This window comes from Scyliorhinus torazame, chromosome 4 (genome assembly GCF_047496885.1).
Source record: "Scyliorhinus torazame isolate Kashiwa2021f chromosome 4, sScyTor2.1, whole genome shotgun sequence".
Taxonomy (NCBI): domain Eukaryota; kingdom Metazoa; phylum Chordata; class Chondrichthyes; order Carcharhiniformes; family Scyliorhinidae; genus Scyliorhinus; species Scyliorhinus torazame.
In genome coordinates, this window is record NC_092710.1 from 281,441,717 (window position 1) to 281,461,135 (window position 19,419).

The 19,419-nt window shown below is 45.4% G+C and overlaps 1 protein-coding gene across 4 annotated transcripts in view; it reads right to left on the bottom strand.

Annotated features, from left to right (window-relative positions):
- The window catches only part of ascc3 (activating signal cointegrator 1 complex subunit 3), an 813,859-nt gene that overhangs the window by 579,809 nt on the left and 214,631 nt on the right, over window positions 1-19,419 (bottom strand). For all 4 annotated transcript variants that reach the window (XM_072499844.1, XM_072499840.1, XM_072499842.1 and 1 more), the window contains exon 12: window positions 1,837-2,013. In XM_072499844.1, the coding sequence (XP_072355945.1) occupies window positions 1,837-2,013 (177 nt within the window). The remainder of the gene's footprint in view (window positions 1-1,836; window positions 2,014-19,419) is intronic.

The window sequence follows — 19,419 nt, forward strand, 5'->3', positions numbered from 1 at the left end:
GTCATGGGGCTCCTTAGGGATGCCTTTTTCCAGCATAGTTCAACTAGCACCAGCAGATTAATCAGTACACCATGTCATTGCCAAAAGCCTCTGGGACTAATCTTAGTTCATTGTTGGTCAGTATGTTCAACTAATGTTAATAGGCATTGATATAGGGCTGTTTAGCACAGGGCTAAGTCGCTGGCTTTGAAAGCAGACCAAGGCAGGCCAGCAGCACGGTTCAATTCTCGTAACAGCCTCCCCGAACAGGCGCCGGAATGTGGCAACTAGGGGCTTTTCACAGTAACTTCATTTGAAGTCTACTCGTGACAATAAGCGATTTTCATTTCATTTCATAAAGCAGCCATTGTGGCTGCTCTTAGCCTTCAGAGTAAAAGGCTGGTAATGCTATTGTGAACCATTGTGTGTAGCTACTCTGATATCCACTCAATTGCTATTTCAAAAGCTGGAATAAGCTCTTCACCAAGCAGGCGCCTTCATTTTTTCATGCTGAGTTGTAGGGAGTAATCAGTGTATTTCAGGGGTGGTCTTATTGCACAGCTGCAGAATTGGAGAATTAGTAGGTTGTTGGCCAATAATACCAATGTGCACCATTGGCATAAACTCCTGGGAAGAATCCCTAACAAAAGGCATGGATTTTGAAATGAGGTGCAGCACCAGCTTAAATTGAATTGACCAATTACTGGTCAGGGACAATTATCTTAGACTGTGAAAACATGGCAATGTATTCTGGGACTAGAAGCTAATAATGACAAATTTGCAAAGTGAGAAATGTGCCTAAAACACCTTCACAAAACATTAACCACGTTCGCAAAAGAGAACAAAAAAGAATGAAATAAACATGTATAGATTATATCACATATTGGTTTTTGGGGGCCTCATGGAGCTAACTAAGTGGCGCTGGAAATGTAAAATCAGGAGGCATGGATGCTGCCTTCCCAACACTGCTGGCATTTTACTAGCAGCATGAAAGGTAACTTTGTGCTGTTCCTGCTCTCAGGTCAATTGAGGCCCTTCAGTGACCAACTAAGGGCAATTTAAGGGCCTCTTACCAGCACTGCTGGCATTTTACCAATGTCTGGTGCCCGTTTGGAGAAAGGCTTGGTGGAGGGCCTCCTCATTGTGCACCCTGTGACAACTGAAAGACCATTGCCCACCATCCCACAACTCTCATTGCGGCCTGCGTGACTGGCCTCATGAGCACGCCATATTTAAATTCATTCTGGTGTCTCCTCTATGGTGGCTGATCTGGACCGGATGCTGTACCAGCACTAGTCATCCCTCTTGATGGGATAGTTGGTATTGAGGGGCTGCTGGTCCTCTAATTGGCTTGCATCTCTTGGGGGAGGGATTTCATCCAGTAAAGGATGGAAACTCAGACTGCAGGGAAAATGTAACTGTGATTTCTATGACCGGTAACAGTGGTGTTGCCCCAACTTTTTAAAGCTGGTGGACAAGGCAACATCCAACCCTTAAAATGCTGGCCATTGATTTACAAATGTTTCCTGCCCTCCTGGCAACAGTGAGAACATTTCCTTTGAGAGCCTCCTTAAACCTCACGCCTTTATAAAGCATTTAAATATGACCCAATCTATCCTTTTTTGGATTGGCATTTATTTATTCCTCACATTTCTGAACTGCTTTTAAGTGCTTTCCTTTTACATTAGAGATGCTACATAAATGCTAGTGTAGTTCTGATGTCCCTCAATTTCCAGGCCCACTCATTCTAAATAATCCCACTCTTAAAAGGTTCGCCCACTACTTCCAAATTCATGAAAGAAACAGTCATAAACATCCTTTGAACTTCCTTTGTTTGCAAAGAAAACTGCCATTTACCTTGTTTGACGCTTTAACACCTATGAAAGTCTGTTTCAGAGGCACAGGTCGAAAACGTCCATCAAAGAAAAACAGTCCAATATATGGATTTACATGGAGGAACGTGGCTACATCAAGGAAGTTTGGCAGGGTGGCTGATAAACCGAGAATTCTGATCATACTTTGGGTGGACTCAACCTGCAAGAAGAAAAAATGTTTTTTGTAACCAGTTGTAGTAAACAGCTTTATTCAGGATACCTTTTAGTTAAACTTCATATCATTTACACAGCGTCTTTCCCAAAAATAAGTACTACTGCATTCATGTATACAACTACGCAGTCTATACAATCTCCTACAAACTAATATATATTGTTATTGCATCAATATGTAAAGCAAAAATGAGAAGTCACATGGCTTGTATGTTGATCCAATATATGCCATTTTATAATGGATCTGCAACCAAAACAGTTTTCTAAATACATTTTCACAAAAGTTCTCTTTCAATAACACCAACTGGACTAGCTATATAAATGTTGTGGCTACCAGAGCAGATCAGAGGCTAGGAATCCTGCAGTGAGTAACTCCTCCCCCCATCCCCAAGCCTGTCCACCATCTACAAGACACAAGTCAAGAGTGTAATGGAATACTCTCCACTTGCCTGGATAAGTGCAACTCCAACAACACTTAAGAAGTTCAACACCATCCAGGACAAAGCAGCCCGCTTGATTGCTCCCCCTTCCACAAACATTCAATCCTTTCATCACCGAAGAACAGTGGCAGCTGTGTGTACCATATGCAAGATACATTGCAGGAACTCATCAAGATTCCTTAGGCAGCACCTTTCAACTACCATCTAGAAGATCAAGAACAGCAGAAACCTGGGAGGTAAGGAGGTTACCCTACAAGTCACTCACCATCCTGACGTGGAACTATATTGCCGTTCCTTCACTGTTGCTAGGTCAAAATCTTGGAATTCCCTTCCTAACAGCACTTTGGGTATACCTACACTTCAAGGACAAGAAGGCAACTCACCACCATAACCTTCTCAAGGGCAACAAGGGATGGGCAATAAATGCTGGCCTAGTCAGCAATGCCCACAAATGGAAAAAAAAAATACAATTGACAGTTGAAAGGTTGTTTGGGGTAGGCAAAAATGTGGGGTTGAGATTACAATCAGGTCAGCCATGATCTTATTAAATGACGGAGAAGGCTCGAAGGGCCATGTGACCTACTCCTGTTCCTAATTAGTATGTATCTACTTATGTAAAGAGTAACCTGGCCAAAGAGTCCAGTCAAATCCCACTGAAGAGAATGAAAATTGCTGAAAACTTTCAGGGTTGAAGAGCTCACATACATCATTGCCTGAGTGGTCAGAAGAGTTGATTTACTTATCAGAGAGAGGTGTCTTTTAACATCATCCACAAATCCAGTAATGCATTAACAACATCAACCACAACTAATCAATTTGAGCTTCAATTACAGATATAAATCAAGTTCAAAAACATTAACTGCACTTATTTTGAAGACCATAAAAATATATTAGTTTGACTATCCTGTGGAAGTAGGACACACGGACAATCAAATTTCTCAACACATATAACAGAGACTGAAAACTTTTTCTTATAATTAGAAAATTTACTCGATTAATAACTGCAATGGGTGGGTTTTTTAAAATGTATTTGCGGGATGTGGGCATCACTGGCTAGGCCAGTATTTATTGTCAATCCCTAATTGCCCTCGAGAATGTGGTGGTGAGCTGAGTTCTTGATCCGCTGCAGTCCCTGTGGTGCAGGTACACTCACAGTGCTGTTAGGGAGTAAGTTCCAGGATTTTGACCCAGCGACAGTGAAGGAGTGGGTAATATATTTCCAAGTCAGGATGCTGAGTGACTTGGAGGGAAATTTCCAAGTGGCGGTGTTCCCATGTGTCTGTTGCCCTCGTTCTTCTGGAAAGTAGAGCTTGTGGGTTTGGAAGGTGTTGCCGAAGAAGCCTTGGTGAGTTCCTGCAGTGCATCTTGTAGATGGTACACGCTGCTGCTACTGTGAGTCAGTGGTGGAGTGAGTAATTGTTTGTGGAAGAGGTGCCAATCAAATGGGCTGCTTTGTCCTGGATGGTGTTGAGCTGCTCGAGTGTTGTTGGAGCTGGACTCACCAAGGCAAGTTGAAAGTATTCAATCACACTCCTGACTTGGTGCCTTGTACATGATGGGCAGGCTTTGGGGAGTCAGGAGAGGAGTTACACGCTGCCTCTGATCTGCTCTTGTATCCTCAGTATTTATACGGCTAATCCAGTTCAGTTTCTGGTCAATGATGAACCCCAAAATATTGATAGTGGTGGATTCAGCGACGATAATGCCATAGAATGACAATGGGCAAGGTTAGATTCTCTCTTGGCATGATTGTTACTTTCCCCTTTCCAGCACAAACCTGGATATTGCATCTGGGGAGTCATGAATGGCGTTGAACATTATGCAATCAGTGGCAAACATCCCCCCTTCTAACCATGATTAAAGGAAGGTAACTGATGAAGCAGCTGAAATTATTCAGCCAAAGACACTGCCCTGAGGAACTGTTGCAGTTATGTCCTGGACTAAGATTATCATAGAATCCCGACAGTGCAGAAGGAGGTCATCCGGCCCTTCAAAATAGCATTTTACCCAGAGTCACTGCCCCACTCTGAAAACAGCGCGCGGGAGGTGAGTGAGCCGGGACAGTGAAAACAGCGCGGGAGCTGAGTGAGCCGGGACTCTGAAAACAGCGCGGGAGATTTAAAAAGCGCGGGAGCTGCGAGTCGGAGCGGAGATTTTAAAAGATCGCGGCCTAGTTTCGGGAGCCGTTCGGAGGAGGCGGAGCAGTCTCTGTCAGGGAGAGAACCTGAGAACATCTAAGACACTCAGAGGGTAAGAAGGTAAGTAAGTGATTTTTACTCATTTTTACTTTTATACCTTTTTCAAATTGTGTGTGTCGGGGGGAAACTGAAGTGACATCACAGAAAAGCTGTGGCCTGAGTGGCTGGTTGGGAATCTACACTAAATTAAAAAAATAAGCATTGGTAACTAATTAAACATAATTACTTAATTATAATTTAGAGGGATATCTAAGCCAGAGATCGGAGAGTACTATATTTAGCTTTCGCATTTCTATTAGAAATCTAGTGCTAGGAAACAGATAGTTAACAGTAACTTTGAAATTTAAAAAAATATATATTTTTTTTAAAAATGTTTTTAATTTTTTTTAATTTTAATTAATTGACGCAATGTCAGTTAGAGGGGTGCAGTGCCCTGACTGTGAGATGTGGCAGGTCCGGGAGGCTTCCAGCGTCCCGGATGGCTTCATCTGCAGAAAGTGCACCCAACTGGAGCTCCTCACAGACCGCATGGTTCGGTTGGAGCAGCAATTGGATGCACTTAGGAGCATGCAGGTGGCGGAAAGCGTCATAGATCGCAGTTATGTAAATGTGGTCACACCCAAGGTGCAGGCAGAGAAATGGGTGACCACCAGAAAGGGCAGGCAGTCAGTGCAGAAATCCCCTGTGGTTGTCCCCCTCTCGAACAGGTATACCCCTTTGGATACTGTCGGGGGGGATAGCCTATCAGGGGAAAACAGCAGCAGCCAAAGCAGTGGCACCACGGCTGGCTCTGATGTTCAGAAGGGAGGGTCAAAGCGCAGAAGAGTAATAGTAATAGGGGACTCTATAGTCAGGGGCACAGATAGGCGCTTCTGTGGACTTGAAAGAGACTCCAGGATGGTATGTTGCCTCCCTGGTGCCAGGGTCCAGGATGTCTCCGAACGGGTAGAGGGCATCCTGAAGGGGGAGGGCAAACAGGCAGAGGTCGTTGTACATATTGGTACTAACGACATAGGCAGGAAGGGGCATGAGGTCCTGCAGCAGGAGTTCAGGGAGCTAGGCAGAAAGTTAAAAGACAGGACCTCGAGGGTTGTAATCTTGGCATTTCTCCCTGTGCCACGTGCCAGTGAGGCTAGAAATAGGAAGATAGAGCAGCTAAACACGTGGCTAAACAGCTGGTGTAGGAGGGAGGGTTTCCGTTATCTGGACCACTGGGAGCTCTTCCGGGGCAGGTGTGACCTGTATAAGAAAGACGGGTTGCATCTAAACCGGAGAGGCATAAATATCCTGGCCGCGAGGTTTGCTAGTGTCACACGGGAGGGTTTAAACTAGTATGGCAGGGGGGTGGGCACGGGAGCAATAGGTCAGAAGGTGAGAGCATTGAGGGAGAACTAGGGAATAGGGACAGTGTGGCTCTGAGGCAGAGCAGACAGGGAGAAGTTGCTGAACACAGCTGATCTGGTGGCCTGAAGTGCATATGTTTTAATGCAAGTATTATGACGGGTAAGGCAGATGAACTTAGAGCTTGGATTAGTACTTGGAACTATGATGTTGTTGCCATTACAGAGACCTGGTTGAGGGAAGGGCAGGATTGGCAGCTAAACGTTCCAGGATTTAGATGTTTCAGGCGGGATAGAGGGGGATGTAAAAGGGGAGGTGGAGTTGCGCTACTGGTTCGGGAGAATATCACAGCTGTACTGCGGGAGGACACCTCAGAGGGCAGTGAAGCTATATGAGTAGAGATCAGGAATAAGAAGGGTGCAGTCACAATTTTGGGGGTTTACTACAGGCCTCCCAACAGCCAGCGGGAGATAGAGGAGCAGATAGGTAGACAGATTTTGGAAAAGAGTAAAAACAACAGGGTTGTGGTGATGGGAGACTTCAACTTTCCCAATATTGACTGGGACTCACTTAGTGCCAGGGGCTTAGACGGGGCGGAGTTTGTAAGGAGCATCCAGGAGGGCTTCTTAAAACAATATGTAGACAGTCCAACTAGGGAAGGGGCGGTACTGGACCTGGTATTGGGGAATGAGCCCGGCCAGGTGGTAGATGTTTCAGTAGGGGAGCATTTCGGTAACAGTGACCACAATTCAGTAAGTTTTAAAGTACTGGTAGACAAGGATAAGAGTGGTCCTAGGATGAATGTGCTAAATTGGGGGAAGGCTAATTATAACAATATTAGGCGGGAACTGAAGAACATAGATTGGGGGCGGATGTTTGAGGGCAAATCAATATCTGACATGTTGATTTGCTTTCAAGTGGCAGTTGAAAGGAATTCAGGACCGGCATGTTCCTGTGAGGAAGAAGGATAAATACGGCAATTTTCGGGAACCATGGATAACGAGAGATATTGTAGGCCTCGTCAAAAAGAAAAAGGAGGCATTTGTCAGGGCTAAAAGGCTGGGAACAGACGAAGCCTGCGTGGAATGTAAGGAAAGTAGGAAGGAACTTAAGCAAGGAGTCAGGAGGGCTAGAAGGGGTCACGAAAAGTCATTGGCAAATAGGGTTAAGGAAAATCCCAAGGCTTTTTACACGTACATAAAAAGCAAGAGGGTAGCCAGGGAAAGGGTTGGCCCACTGAAGGCTTGGCAAGGGAATCTATGTGTGGAGCCAGAGGAAATGGGCGAGGTACTAAATGAATACTTTGCATCAGTATTCACCAAAGAGGAGAAATTGGTAGATGTTGAGTCTGGAGAAGGGTGTGTAGATAGCCTGGGTCACATTGAGATCCAAAAAGACGAGGTGTTGGGTGTCTTAAAAAATATTAAGGTAGATAAGTCCCCAGGGCCTGATGGGATCTACCCCAGAATACTGAAGGAGGCTGGAGAGGAAATTGCTGAGGCCTTGACAGAAATCTTTGGATCCTCACTGTCTTCAGGGGATGTCCCGGAGGACTGGAGAATAGCCAATGTTGTTCCTCTGTTTAAGAAGGGTAGCAAGGATAATCCCGGGAACTACAGGCCGGTGAGCCTTGCTTCAGTGGTAGGGAAATTACTGGAGAGAATTCTTCGAGACAGGATCTACTCCCATTTGGAAGCAAATGGACGTATTAGTGAGAGGCAGCACGGTTTTGTGAAGGGAAGGTCGTGTCTCACGAACTTGATAGAGTTTTTCGAGGAGGTCACTAAGATGATTGATGCAGGTAGGGCAGTGGATGTTGTCTATATGGACTTCAGTAAGGCCTTTGACAAGGTCCCTCATGGTAGACTAGTACAAAAGGTGAAGTCACACGGGATCAGGGGTGAGCTGGCAAGGTGGATACAGAACTGGCTAGGTCATAGAAGGCAGAGAGTAGCAATGGAAGGATGCTTTTTTAATTGGAGGGCTGTGACCAGTGGTGTTCCACAGGGATCAGTGCTGGGACCTTTGCTCTTTGTAGTATATATAAATGATTTGGAGGAAAATGTAACTGGTCTGATTAGTAAGTTTGCAGACGACACAAAGGTTGGTGGAATTGCAGATAGCGATGAGGACTGTCAGAGGATACAGCAGGATTTAGATTGTTTGGAGACTTGGGCGGAGAGATGGCAGATGGAGTTTAATCCGGACAAATGTGAGGTAATGCATTTTGGAAGGTCTAATGCAGGTAGGGAATATACAGTGAATGGTAGAACCCTCAAGAGTATTGAAAGTCAAAGAGATCTAGGAGTACAGGTCCACAGGTCATTGAAAGGGGCAACACAGGTGGAGAAGGTAGTCAAGAAGGCATACGGCATGCTTGCCTTCATTGGCCGGGGCATTGAGTATAAGAATTGGCAAGTCATGTTGCAGCTGTATAGAATCTTAGTTAGGCCACACTTGGGAGTATAGTGTTCAATTCTGGTCGCCACACTACCAGAAGGATGTGGAGGCTTTAGAGAGGGTGCAGAAGAGATTTACCAGAATGTTGCCTGGTATGGAGGGCATTAGCTATGAGGAGCGGTTGAATCAACTCGGTTTGTTCTCACTGGAACGAAGGAGGTTGAGGGGAGACCTGATAGAGGTATACAAAATTATGAGGGGCATAGACAGAGTGGATAGTCAGAGGCTTTTCCCCAGGGTAGAGGGGTCAATTACTAGGGGGCATAGGTTTAAGGTGAGAGGGGCAAGGTTTAGAGTAGATGTACGAGGCAAGTTTTTTACGCAGAGGGTAGTGGGTGCCTGGAACTCGCTACCGGAGGTGGTGGTGGAAGCAGGGACGGTAGTGACATTTAAGGGGCATCTTGACAAATACATGAATAGGATGGGAATAGAGGGATACGGACCCAGGAAGTGTAGAAGATTGTAGTTTAGTCGGGCAGCATGGTCAGCACGGGCTTGGAGGGCCGAAGGGCCTGTTCCTGTGCTGTACATTTCTTTGTTCTTTGTTCACCCACCCCACTCTATCCCAGAACCGATCCTGCACATGTTTGGATACAAAGGGATAATTTAGCATGGCACATCTTTGGATGTGGATGAAACCAGAGCACCCGGAGGAAACCTACGCAGACATGGGGAGAGTGTGCAAACTCCACGCAGGCAGTGACCCAAGGCTTGAATTGAACCTGTGTCCATAGCACTGTGAGGCAGCATTGTTAACCGCTGTGCCACCGATTGACTTCCAACCACCACAACCATCTTCCAGCAGAGGGGGTTTCCGGATTCCCATCGGCTCCGGTTTTGCTCAGGTTCCATGATGCAACACTCGATCAAATTCTGCCCTGACGTCAAGGGCAGTTATTCTCATGTCACCTCTGGAATTTAGCTCTTGTCAAGGTTTGAAACATGGTTGTAATGAGGTCAGGAGCGGAGTGACCCTGGCGGAACCCAAATTAAGCATTAGTGAGCAGTGTATTGCTGATCAAATGTTACTTGATAGCACTCTTGCTGATCCTTTCAATCACTATACTGATGATCAAGAGTAGACGTAATGGAGCAGTAATTGATTGGCTGGCTTTGATTTGCCCTGCTTTTTGTATACAGGATGTACCTGGAAATTTTCCTCATTGCTAGGTAGATGCCAGTGTTGTAGCTGTACTGGAGGGTTAGCAAGTTCTGCAGCACAAGTCTTCAGTAGTATTGTAGGATTGTCAGGACCACTGCCTTTGCTGTATCCAGTGCCTTTGGCCATTTCTTCATATCCGGTGGAATGAAGCAAGTTGGCTGAAGACTGGCACCTGTAAGCTGGGGACTCCAGAGGAGGCCGACGTGGTTCATCCTCTCAGCACTTCTGACTGGAGATCATTGTAAATGCTTCAGCCTTATCTTTTGTACTGATGTTCTGGGCTCCCCCATTCTTTGAGGATGGGGATATTTGTGGAGTCTCCTTCTCCAGTGAGTTGTTTCATTGTCCACCATCATTTATGACTGCATATGGCAAGACTGCAGAGTTTGGGTCTGATCCCCAAGTTGTGGAATTGCTTAGCTCTGTTTATCATTTGCTGTTTGTTATGCAAATAATCCTGGATTGTAGTTTCACCAGATTGGCTTAATTTTCAATATGCCTGTTATTGCTCCTGGCATGCTGTCCTGCACTCTTCATTGAACCAGAGGTCATGGACTGATGCATCTGCAGCAGGTAGGCTGGTGACAATGAGGTTGTCTCATGAGGGAAGGCTGGACAGGTTGGGCTTATATTAATTGGTGCTTAAAAGAGTATTAGGTAACTTGATTGAAACATATAAGGATCCTGAGGGAACTTGACAGGCTGGAAGTGGAAAGGTGGGAGAATCTGGAACTCGGGTCACTGTTTTAAAATAAGGAGATATCCATTTAGGATCGAAATGAGGATAAATGTCATCTCTCAGAGCATCGAGAGACTTCAGAGTACTCTTCCTCAAAAGGTGGTTGAGGCAGAGTCCTTGAATATATTTATATAGATTCTTGATAAGCAAGTGGGTGAAAGGTTATCAAAGCTTGGCAGGAATGTGAACTTGAATGGGAGGCATGGTAGCACAGTGGTTAGCACTGTTGCTTCACAGCACCAGGGTCCCAAGTTAAATTCCAGGCTTGGATCATTGTCTGTGCGGAGTCTGTACGTTCTCCCCGTGTCAGCATGGGTTTCCTCTGGGTGTTCCTGTTTCCTCCCACAAGTCCCGAAAGACGTAGGGCTTTGATTATCTGCACTCTGACGCCGAAATCGCATCCGGTGCCGGGGTGGAGAATCCAATTCTGCGCATGGAATCGGGCCGGCGCCGGTTCCCCGATTCTCCGGCCCCGAAAAGCAGCATACCCTATCCCCTACCTGCGGTCATTGCTGGAGCCCCACCCCGCTATTCTCCACCCCCAACCGGCCGAAGTCTCGATGGCATGGATCTAATGTGGTCCTGCCGTTCGGGATACTTGCGTGGCAGCTGTAGACTCAGTCCGTGGCCGCCATGGTTGGGGGCAGGCCGATTGGAGGGCAGGGGGGGCCTCATACGGGACCAGGCAACGTTTGGGCAGGCGTTCCGTATTGGGTGCGCGGCTGATTGGGGGCATTATTTGGGAGGTCCAGCTTCGCCGTCTGAGTCTGCCATGGAGCACGGTGTGGCCGCTGGAAGCCGCCGCCGTGCGCATGCACGGTCTCTGACCCGAATCTGCAGCTAAAGCTGCGAGCTTCCCGACGGGTCCCTGCTAGCCCCCTGCAGGGCTATGAATATGGGACCTTTTCACACCAGTTTTTCTGGCATGAAAGGCCACAGTTTTTGTGACGGCATGCGGACATAGTCCCAAAAATGGAGAATCCAGCCCGTCCTGTTAGGTGAATTGCTCATTCTGAATTCTCCCTCTGTGTACCCGAACAGCCGCCGGAACGTGGCGATGAGGGGATTTTCACAGTAACTTCATTGCAGTGTTAATGTAAGCCTCCTTGTGACAATAATAAAAATTATTATTTGGTTAAAATTGGATCAGCCATGATCTTATTGAATGGCAGAGCAGGCTCAGAGGGCTGAGTGGCCTACTCCTGCTCCTAATTCGTACGTTTGTATGTATGTTCGTCTGGTCGTATAAATCAAGAACTGAAGTTCCTGTACGCAAAATATGCAACCAATATTCAAATAAACATAAATCTATAAATTACATACAACATTGCTTCTCCTGCATGACACCATGCTGTAACATATTCTGCTATCGGTTGCTGAAACACTCATCCATGCTTTTGTTACCCTTAGAATTAAGTTCTCTCTTGAATAGCTTTCCATCTTACACATTCCAAAACACTGCTCTCCGTATCTTAATTTGTGTCAAATCCCACACCACCCCATGCTTGCTAACACTGGCTCCCAGTCCACCTATGTCCTCCCCGTGTCTGCGTGGGTTTCCTCCGGGTGCTCCGGTTTCCTCCCACAGTCGAAAGATGTGCGGGTTAGGTGAATTGGCCAATGATAAATTGCCCTTAATGTCCAAATTGCCCTTGGTGTTGGGTGGAGGTGTTGAGTTTGGGTGGGGTGCTCTTTCCAGGGGCTGGTGCGGACTCGGGGGGCCGAATGGCCTCCTTCTGCACTGTAGATTCAATGATAATCTATGATTAATCTAGGACAAAGGTTCGGCACAACATCGTGGGCCGAAGGGCCTGTTCTGTGCTGTATTTTCTATGTTCTATGTTCTATGTATGTCTCAAATTCAAAATCTTCATCCATGTGTTCAGATCTTTCCATGCCTTTGTCCCTCCATATCGCTAAACTTTTCCAGCCCCAGAACCCTCCAAGGACTCTGCATTCCGCCAACTCTGGTCTCTTGTGCATCCCTACCCCCAACCATTGGTAGCCATGCCTTTAACCATATAGGCCTAAGCTCTAGATTTCTCTTCCTGAACTTCTCTGCTCCTCCCTCCCTCCTTTCAGCCGTTAAGACATTTTTCAAAATCTATCCCTTAGGTTAAAGATTTTAATTATCCCTCGCATCCAACCCAATACAATCTTGAGATGGTGCGGAAATTAATAGCAGTAAGTAAGCCCAACTCATTATTGTGTTCAAGAACAGGGGACGCTTGAAAACTCAGCAATCATCGACTCGAAACATGAATTCTCTCCCGATAGATGCTGGTAAGCTTGCTGAGTTTTCAAGCGTTCTCGGTGCTTGTTTCAGATTCAAGCATCCATAGTATTTTGCTCACATTATTGTACTCGTCGCTGTTAGAACCATTTATTGTGAAATATGTTGCAAACCTTAGAGGTTTTCTGAAAAAAAAATTACACATGGATTGAAGAATCCTATTTTACTTCATTTTGTCTGCATTACATACTATGAGGAAAGATTAAAGTGAAGTTACTGTACTGAAATAGATGGTATATTCAAGTTACACTTTTCAAAATAATTATTTTCCATATATCTGTTAGGTCATAGATTAGTAACAACATTTGAAATCCTCAAGGGATCCTTTAGAATTCACAAATATTGAAAGTACAAAACTTGAGAATTGCTGAAAAAAATAGACATTTTGTCAAAGCTGATCATCTTGCACTTATCAGTACACTTCACAAGAATACCAGCCAGCATGAGGAGAAAATAATTGTGTAAGAGAATGCTGATTCGTTTGGCAAGTGGACTCGATCTGATTGGTAGAGGCTTTACCATAGAGAATAATAATAATAATATTTATTATTGTCACAAGTAGGCTTACGTTAACACTGCAATGACGTTTCTGTGAAAATCCCCTAGTCACCACACCGGCGCCTGTTCGGGTACACAGAGGGAGAATTCAGAATGTCCAATTCACCTAACAGCATGTCTTTCGAGTTGATGGTGACACAGGTAACTGTCAAGCATTGTTTGAAATTTAACCCAGGCAGCTTGACACTTATTGGTCAAGGCATTGCCCTGGGAATGAATCAGCAAATGGCTGTCACTTATTTTGCTCAGCCGAAAAAGGCACAATGTGTGGTCATGTTCTTTCTGTCTGCAAAGAAAAGAGCTGTGTGTATTAATATATGCAGCATCCAGTACATGCAAATGCACCACACTGCAAGCCCAATTTTAAATTGGTTGTTAATGTAATTCTTAGCATATTGAGGGTTATTGAGCAAATGTTGTCCAATCGCTGAATCACATTTAATTTGGGATACTGTGTTTTGAGTTTTACAATCATGGGCTGGTTGGGTGTGGTCTGTAACTTGCTCATTGCAAACTGTGGCTGGAACACACTGTTTGATATGATCCTCCAGTCTTTGGGATGCATGCCTCACGTGTGTTGTATGTAGGTCCTGTTAGTTAGCAACCTTATCTCAAAATGATTATGCTCACAAAGTTTCTGGAAGTGTGCACTGACAATGCCAAAGGCAACAGGGTTTCTGGGACCTTGTTCAACAACAGGGCAAATTGTGTACCTTCTTAACCTGGGGTGTGTTGTCACCTCCCAAATCGGTTCCCATCTTTCCCAGAACTTCATGTTTGAACCAATCCCAATCAGGCTTCTGATCCTGCCACAGTACCGAAACAGCTCACAGCAAAGCCTATATGCCTGGGACAAAGGCAAACTTTCCCTCCTCACTATTTTCTATCATCTACAGTCTCTGACACAATTGACCACACCAATCTCCTCCAATGCTTTCTAACTGGGTGGGACTCCCCTCATCTAGTTGCATTCTTATCCATCTAATTGTAGCCTGTATATCACTTGCAATGGCTTCTCTTCCTGTTCCCATACCATTACGTTTGGTGCCCCCCCAAGGAAGTATCCTTGTCCCCTTCTACTCAGCGGCATCTCCAAAAGCACAGCATTACATTTCACACATACTCTGGCAACACCTTGCTCCACTTCACCACCACCTCTCTCGACAGTTCCACTTTTGCCAATTTATCAGGCAGCTTATCCAATATCCAGTGCTGGATAATCAGAAATGTCTTCCAATTAAATATTGGGAGGACTGAAGCCATTGTTTTCGGTCCATCTCCAAACTCCATTCCTGAGCTATTGACTCCATCCCTCTGATGGGCAAGTGTATGAAGCTGTTTGCAACTTGTGTCCCATTTGAGCTCACACCTTTGCCATCATTAACATTGCCTATTTCCACTTCCATATCCTGTGTCAGCACATCTCTATAGACTCAACCATTCCAATCAACTAGAATCATAGAATTCCTACAGCGCAGAAAAAGGCCATTTGGCCCATCGAGTCTGCACTGACCCTCTGAAAGAGTACCCTCCGCCGCCCTATCCACATAACCCCACCTAACCTGCGCATCTTTGGACACTAAGGGACAATTTGGCATGGACAATCCATCTAACCTGCACTTCTTTGGACTGTGGAAGGAAACCGGGCACCCAGAGGAAACCCACGCAGACACGGAGAGAAAGCGAAACACCACACAGTCACCGAAGGCCGGAATGGAACTCAGGTCTCTGGCGCTGTGAGGCAGCAATGCTAACCACTGTGTCACCATGCCATCCAAACTGCTGGCTGGTCTCACACATTCTAACATCTGTAAACTTGAGGTCATCCAAAACACTGATGCTCGTGTCTTAACTTAAGTTCCATTCACCTATTATCCCGTGCCCACTGACCTATATTAGCTCCTGGTCACACAACAGTCATGATTTTAAATTACTAATCCTCGTTTTCAAATCTCTTAACTGCACCCTCCCCACCCCAATCTCCTCGTTAAAGGTGCTATATAAATACAAGTTACTTTCATATAGAGATATAAGGATTGAGGGAGAAAGAGAGGAAGGGCAAAGAAGAGTGAACTCAAATCAGAAACAAATGAAATAAAGAGATGCATTGAGAGAGAGGAAAAATAAAAGGAAAAAGAGAACAAAATAATGTCAGTTTAAAATTTGATACTTAACAATTAATAATAATAATCTTCATTGTCACAAGTAGGTTTACATTAACACTGCAATTAAGTTACTGTGAAAAGCCCCTAGTCACCAGATTTTCGCACCTGTTGGGTACACAGAGGGAGAATTCAGAATGTGCCGCCTGGCTTAACCAGAAGCCAGTGAGGGTCAGCGAACACAGGGATGATGGGTGAATCGGATTTGGTGCAACTACAGAGAAGGGCAGCAGAGTTTTGGATGAGTATAATCAACAGAGGTTAGAGTGTGGAAGGCTTGCGAGGAGTGTACTGGTAATTTCAGAATCTAGAAGTAATAAAGGCATGGATGAGGATTTCAGCAGCATATGAGTGAGATGGGCAATTTTGCAGAGGTGGTAATAGGCACTTATGGTGATGGTGCAGATTTATGGTTGGGTGCTCATCTTGGAGTTAAATATCACACCAAGGCTGCTAACAATCTCGTTCAGCTTCACACAGATGGAACTAGTAGCGAGGGAATGGAGTTTGTAATGGAGACCAAAGACAAAGGTTAGGTATTCTCAGTGGTTAACACGGTTGCTTCACAGCGCCAGGGTCCCAGGTTCAATTTCTGGCTTGGGTCACTGTCTGTGCGGAGTCTGCACGTTCTCCATGTGTTTGCGTGGGTTTCCTCCGGGTGCTCCGGTATCCTCCCACAAGACCTGAAAGATGTGCTGTTAGGTAATTTGGACATTCTGAATTCTCCCTCTGTGTACCCGAACAGGCGCCGGAATGTGGCGACTAGGGGCTTTTCACAATAACTTCATTGCAGTGTTAATGTAAGCCTACTTATGACAATAAAGATTATTATTATTATAAGCTTGATTTTAAAATTTCCATCCTTATTTTCAAATTCATCCATGGCCTTGCCTCCTCCCTATCTCTGTAATCTCCGCTGGTGCCATAGCCATCTCAGATATCTACATTCCTCAAAATCTGGGGTCTGAGCATCTGCAATTATAATCACTCGTCCATTTATCCATTTGTGGCTGTGCCTTCAGATGTCATGGCCGTAAACTCTGGAATTCCTCTCCCAAACCTTTCTGCCACTCTACCTCTCTTTCCTCCTTCAATTACCAATGAGTTGGCATGGTGGCATAGTGGTTAGCACTGCTGCCTCACAGCGCCAGGGACCCGGGTTCAACTGCGGCCTTGAGTGAGACTGGGCGTAGTTTGACATTCTCCCTGTGCCATGTGGGTTTCCTCCAGGTGCTCTGGTTTCCTCCCACAGTCCAAATATGTGCAGGTTAGGTGGGTTACGGAGATAGGGGAGTGGACCTAGGCAGAGTGCTCTTTCAGAGAGAGTTGGTGCAGACTCGACGGGATGAATGGCCTTCTTCTGGACTGGAGCAATTCTATAATTCTATTCTATGATTCTGAGTCCTGGGGTAGGACTTGAACACAGATAGATTAGTGCAGAGGCATGAGCACTACCTACTGAGACACAAGACCGCCAGAATGCTTTTGGTCATTTACCCCAATACCTCCTTATTGAACTTGACGTAAATTTTGCTCTATAATGCTCCTGTTAAGCACTTTAGGATATTTTATTATGTGATTCTAAATATAAGTTGTGTTTTTGTTTTAAGTCCAGAGATTTCATAGGAACATGGCTACTTTGTGTTCAGAAAGCCATTAAAGTTCAAAACATTTTTTAAATCTCAAATTTTTCTAAATAAGTAGGCCTTTGAGGGACAATTACTTTTTGTTTAAAGAGTCCACATTTCAACTACAAAGTCAATATTTTGGGGGGGGGGGAAATTAAGTCCCATTAATTATCTTCTAGTCAACAGCGTGTAACCACCTAATTGAGCTTTGTGTCAGATACTTGGTACCAAGTTTCAAAAATGTCTAAGGTATCAGATTTCTGTTTGTTCCTGGGCTTGGGCAAAAAAAAGATTACAGCCCTCTTAGGCAGTATCTCCGGTACCTCAGGCTGGCCTGGGGCCAGGTGCATTTTCGTGCTGCTCTTTCACACTTCCTCACTCCGAGAGATTAGCTGCCAGTCAAGTCTCTGGCTTCCCCGCAACCTGGATCTTCCTCGTCTGCTGTCTTCCCAGTGGCTACCAATCCTCCATTACATTTTCCACTCTTCCTTCCAGAATTGTCAAAGACTTCTGCCCGACTTCTCACCCCGCGCCCGCCAGCTGCCACCCATGGTTTTGTATTTTGGCCAGGTCACTATTGTAGTACCTAACATCTCCTCCAGAAACTTCAGCAATTTGTCCACCCCTGTCCATAGAGCAAACTCATAGACCAATTCAAATTATTAGCGCAATGAATATAACTTTAAATTATATAAGGGTCTGGACAAGGGGACTCCAACTTGTTTGCAATACTCAAGAGGAATTTAACAGCATATAATTTAGGTCAAGTGCCTTAATAGCCTCAACTTGTATTAATAAATGATCAAACTGGAGAATAAAATTAATACATATTACTTTTAAGTTAACAGATAACTGATTTAAGCATAATTAAATCCCCTTTGAGCTTACGTATACCATATGCAGCTTCTATGCTGAAGTTACGTAAATTGCACTGAATTAACTGCATATGGATTTTATAAAATTTTATAAAATTTACAATGTGTTAAACATACAATCATCAAACCGCGTAGGGAACTGGAGCTGGAGCAACTTCGGATCATTCGGGAGGCAGGGGTGGTCATAGATAGAAGCTTCAGGGACGTAGTTACTCCGAAGAATAAAGACAGATGGGTGACGGTGAGAGGGGCTGGGAGAAAGCAGTCAGTACAGGGATCCCCTGTGGTTGTTCCCCTTAGTAACAAGTATACCGCTTTGGATACTGTTTTGGGGGGGGGGGGGAGACTTACCAGGGGTAAGCCATGGGGTGCAGGTCTCTGGCATAGAGTCTGTCCCTGTTGCTCAGAAGGGAAGGGGGGAGAGGAGTAGAGCATTAGTCATTGGAGACTCCATAGTTAGGGGGATAGATAGGAGATTCTGTGGGAACGAGAGAGACTCGCGGTTGGTGTGTTGCCTCCCAGGTGCCAGGGTGCGTGATGTCTCGGATCGTGTTTTCGGGATCCTTGAGGGGGAGCAGCCCCAAGGCGTGGTCCACATAGGTACCAACGACATAGGTAGGGATAGGGATGTAAGGCAGGAATTCAGAGAGCTAGGGTGGAAACAGATAGAGGACAAACAGAGTTATTTATCTGTGGGTTGTTACCCGTGCCACGTGATAGCGAGACGAGGAATAGGGAAAGAGAGGAGTTGAACACGTGGCTACAGGGATGGTGCAGGAGGGAGGGTTTCAGATTTCTGGATAATTGGGGCTCATTCTGGGGTCGGTGGGACCTCTACAAATGGGATGGTCTACACCTGGACCAGAGGGGTACCAATATCCTGGGAGGGAAATTTGCTAATGCTCTTCGGGAAGGTTTAAACTAGTTCAGCAGGGGCTTGGGAACCTGAATTGTAGCTCCAGTATACAGGAGGTTGAGAGTAGTGAGGTCATGAGTAAGGTTTCAAAGTTGCAGGAGTGTACCGGCAGGCAGAAAGGTGGTTTAAAGTGTGTCTTCTTCAATGCCAGGAGCATCCGGAATAAGGTGGGCGAACTTGCAGCATGGGTTGGTACCTGGGACTTCGATGTTGTGGCCATTTCGGAGACATGGATAGAGCAGGGACAGGAATGGTTGTTGCAGGTGCCGGGGTTTAGATACTTCAGTAACCTCAGGGAAGGTGGTAAAAGAGGGGGAGGGGTGGCATCGTTAGTCAAGGACAGTATTACGGTGGCAGAAAGGACTTTTGATGAGGACTCGACTACTGAGGTAGTATGGGCTGAGGTTAGAAACAGGAAAGGAGAGGCCTCCGAAAAGTTCCAGAGATGTAGAGAAAAGGATTGCAAAGATGATTCTGGATAGGAGCGAAAGCAACAGGGTAGTTGTTATGGGGGACTTTAACTTTCCAAATATTGACTGGAAACACTATAGCTTGAGTACTTTAGATAGGTCAGTTTTTGTCCAATGTGTGCAGGAGGGTTTCCTGACACAGTATGTAGATAG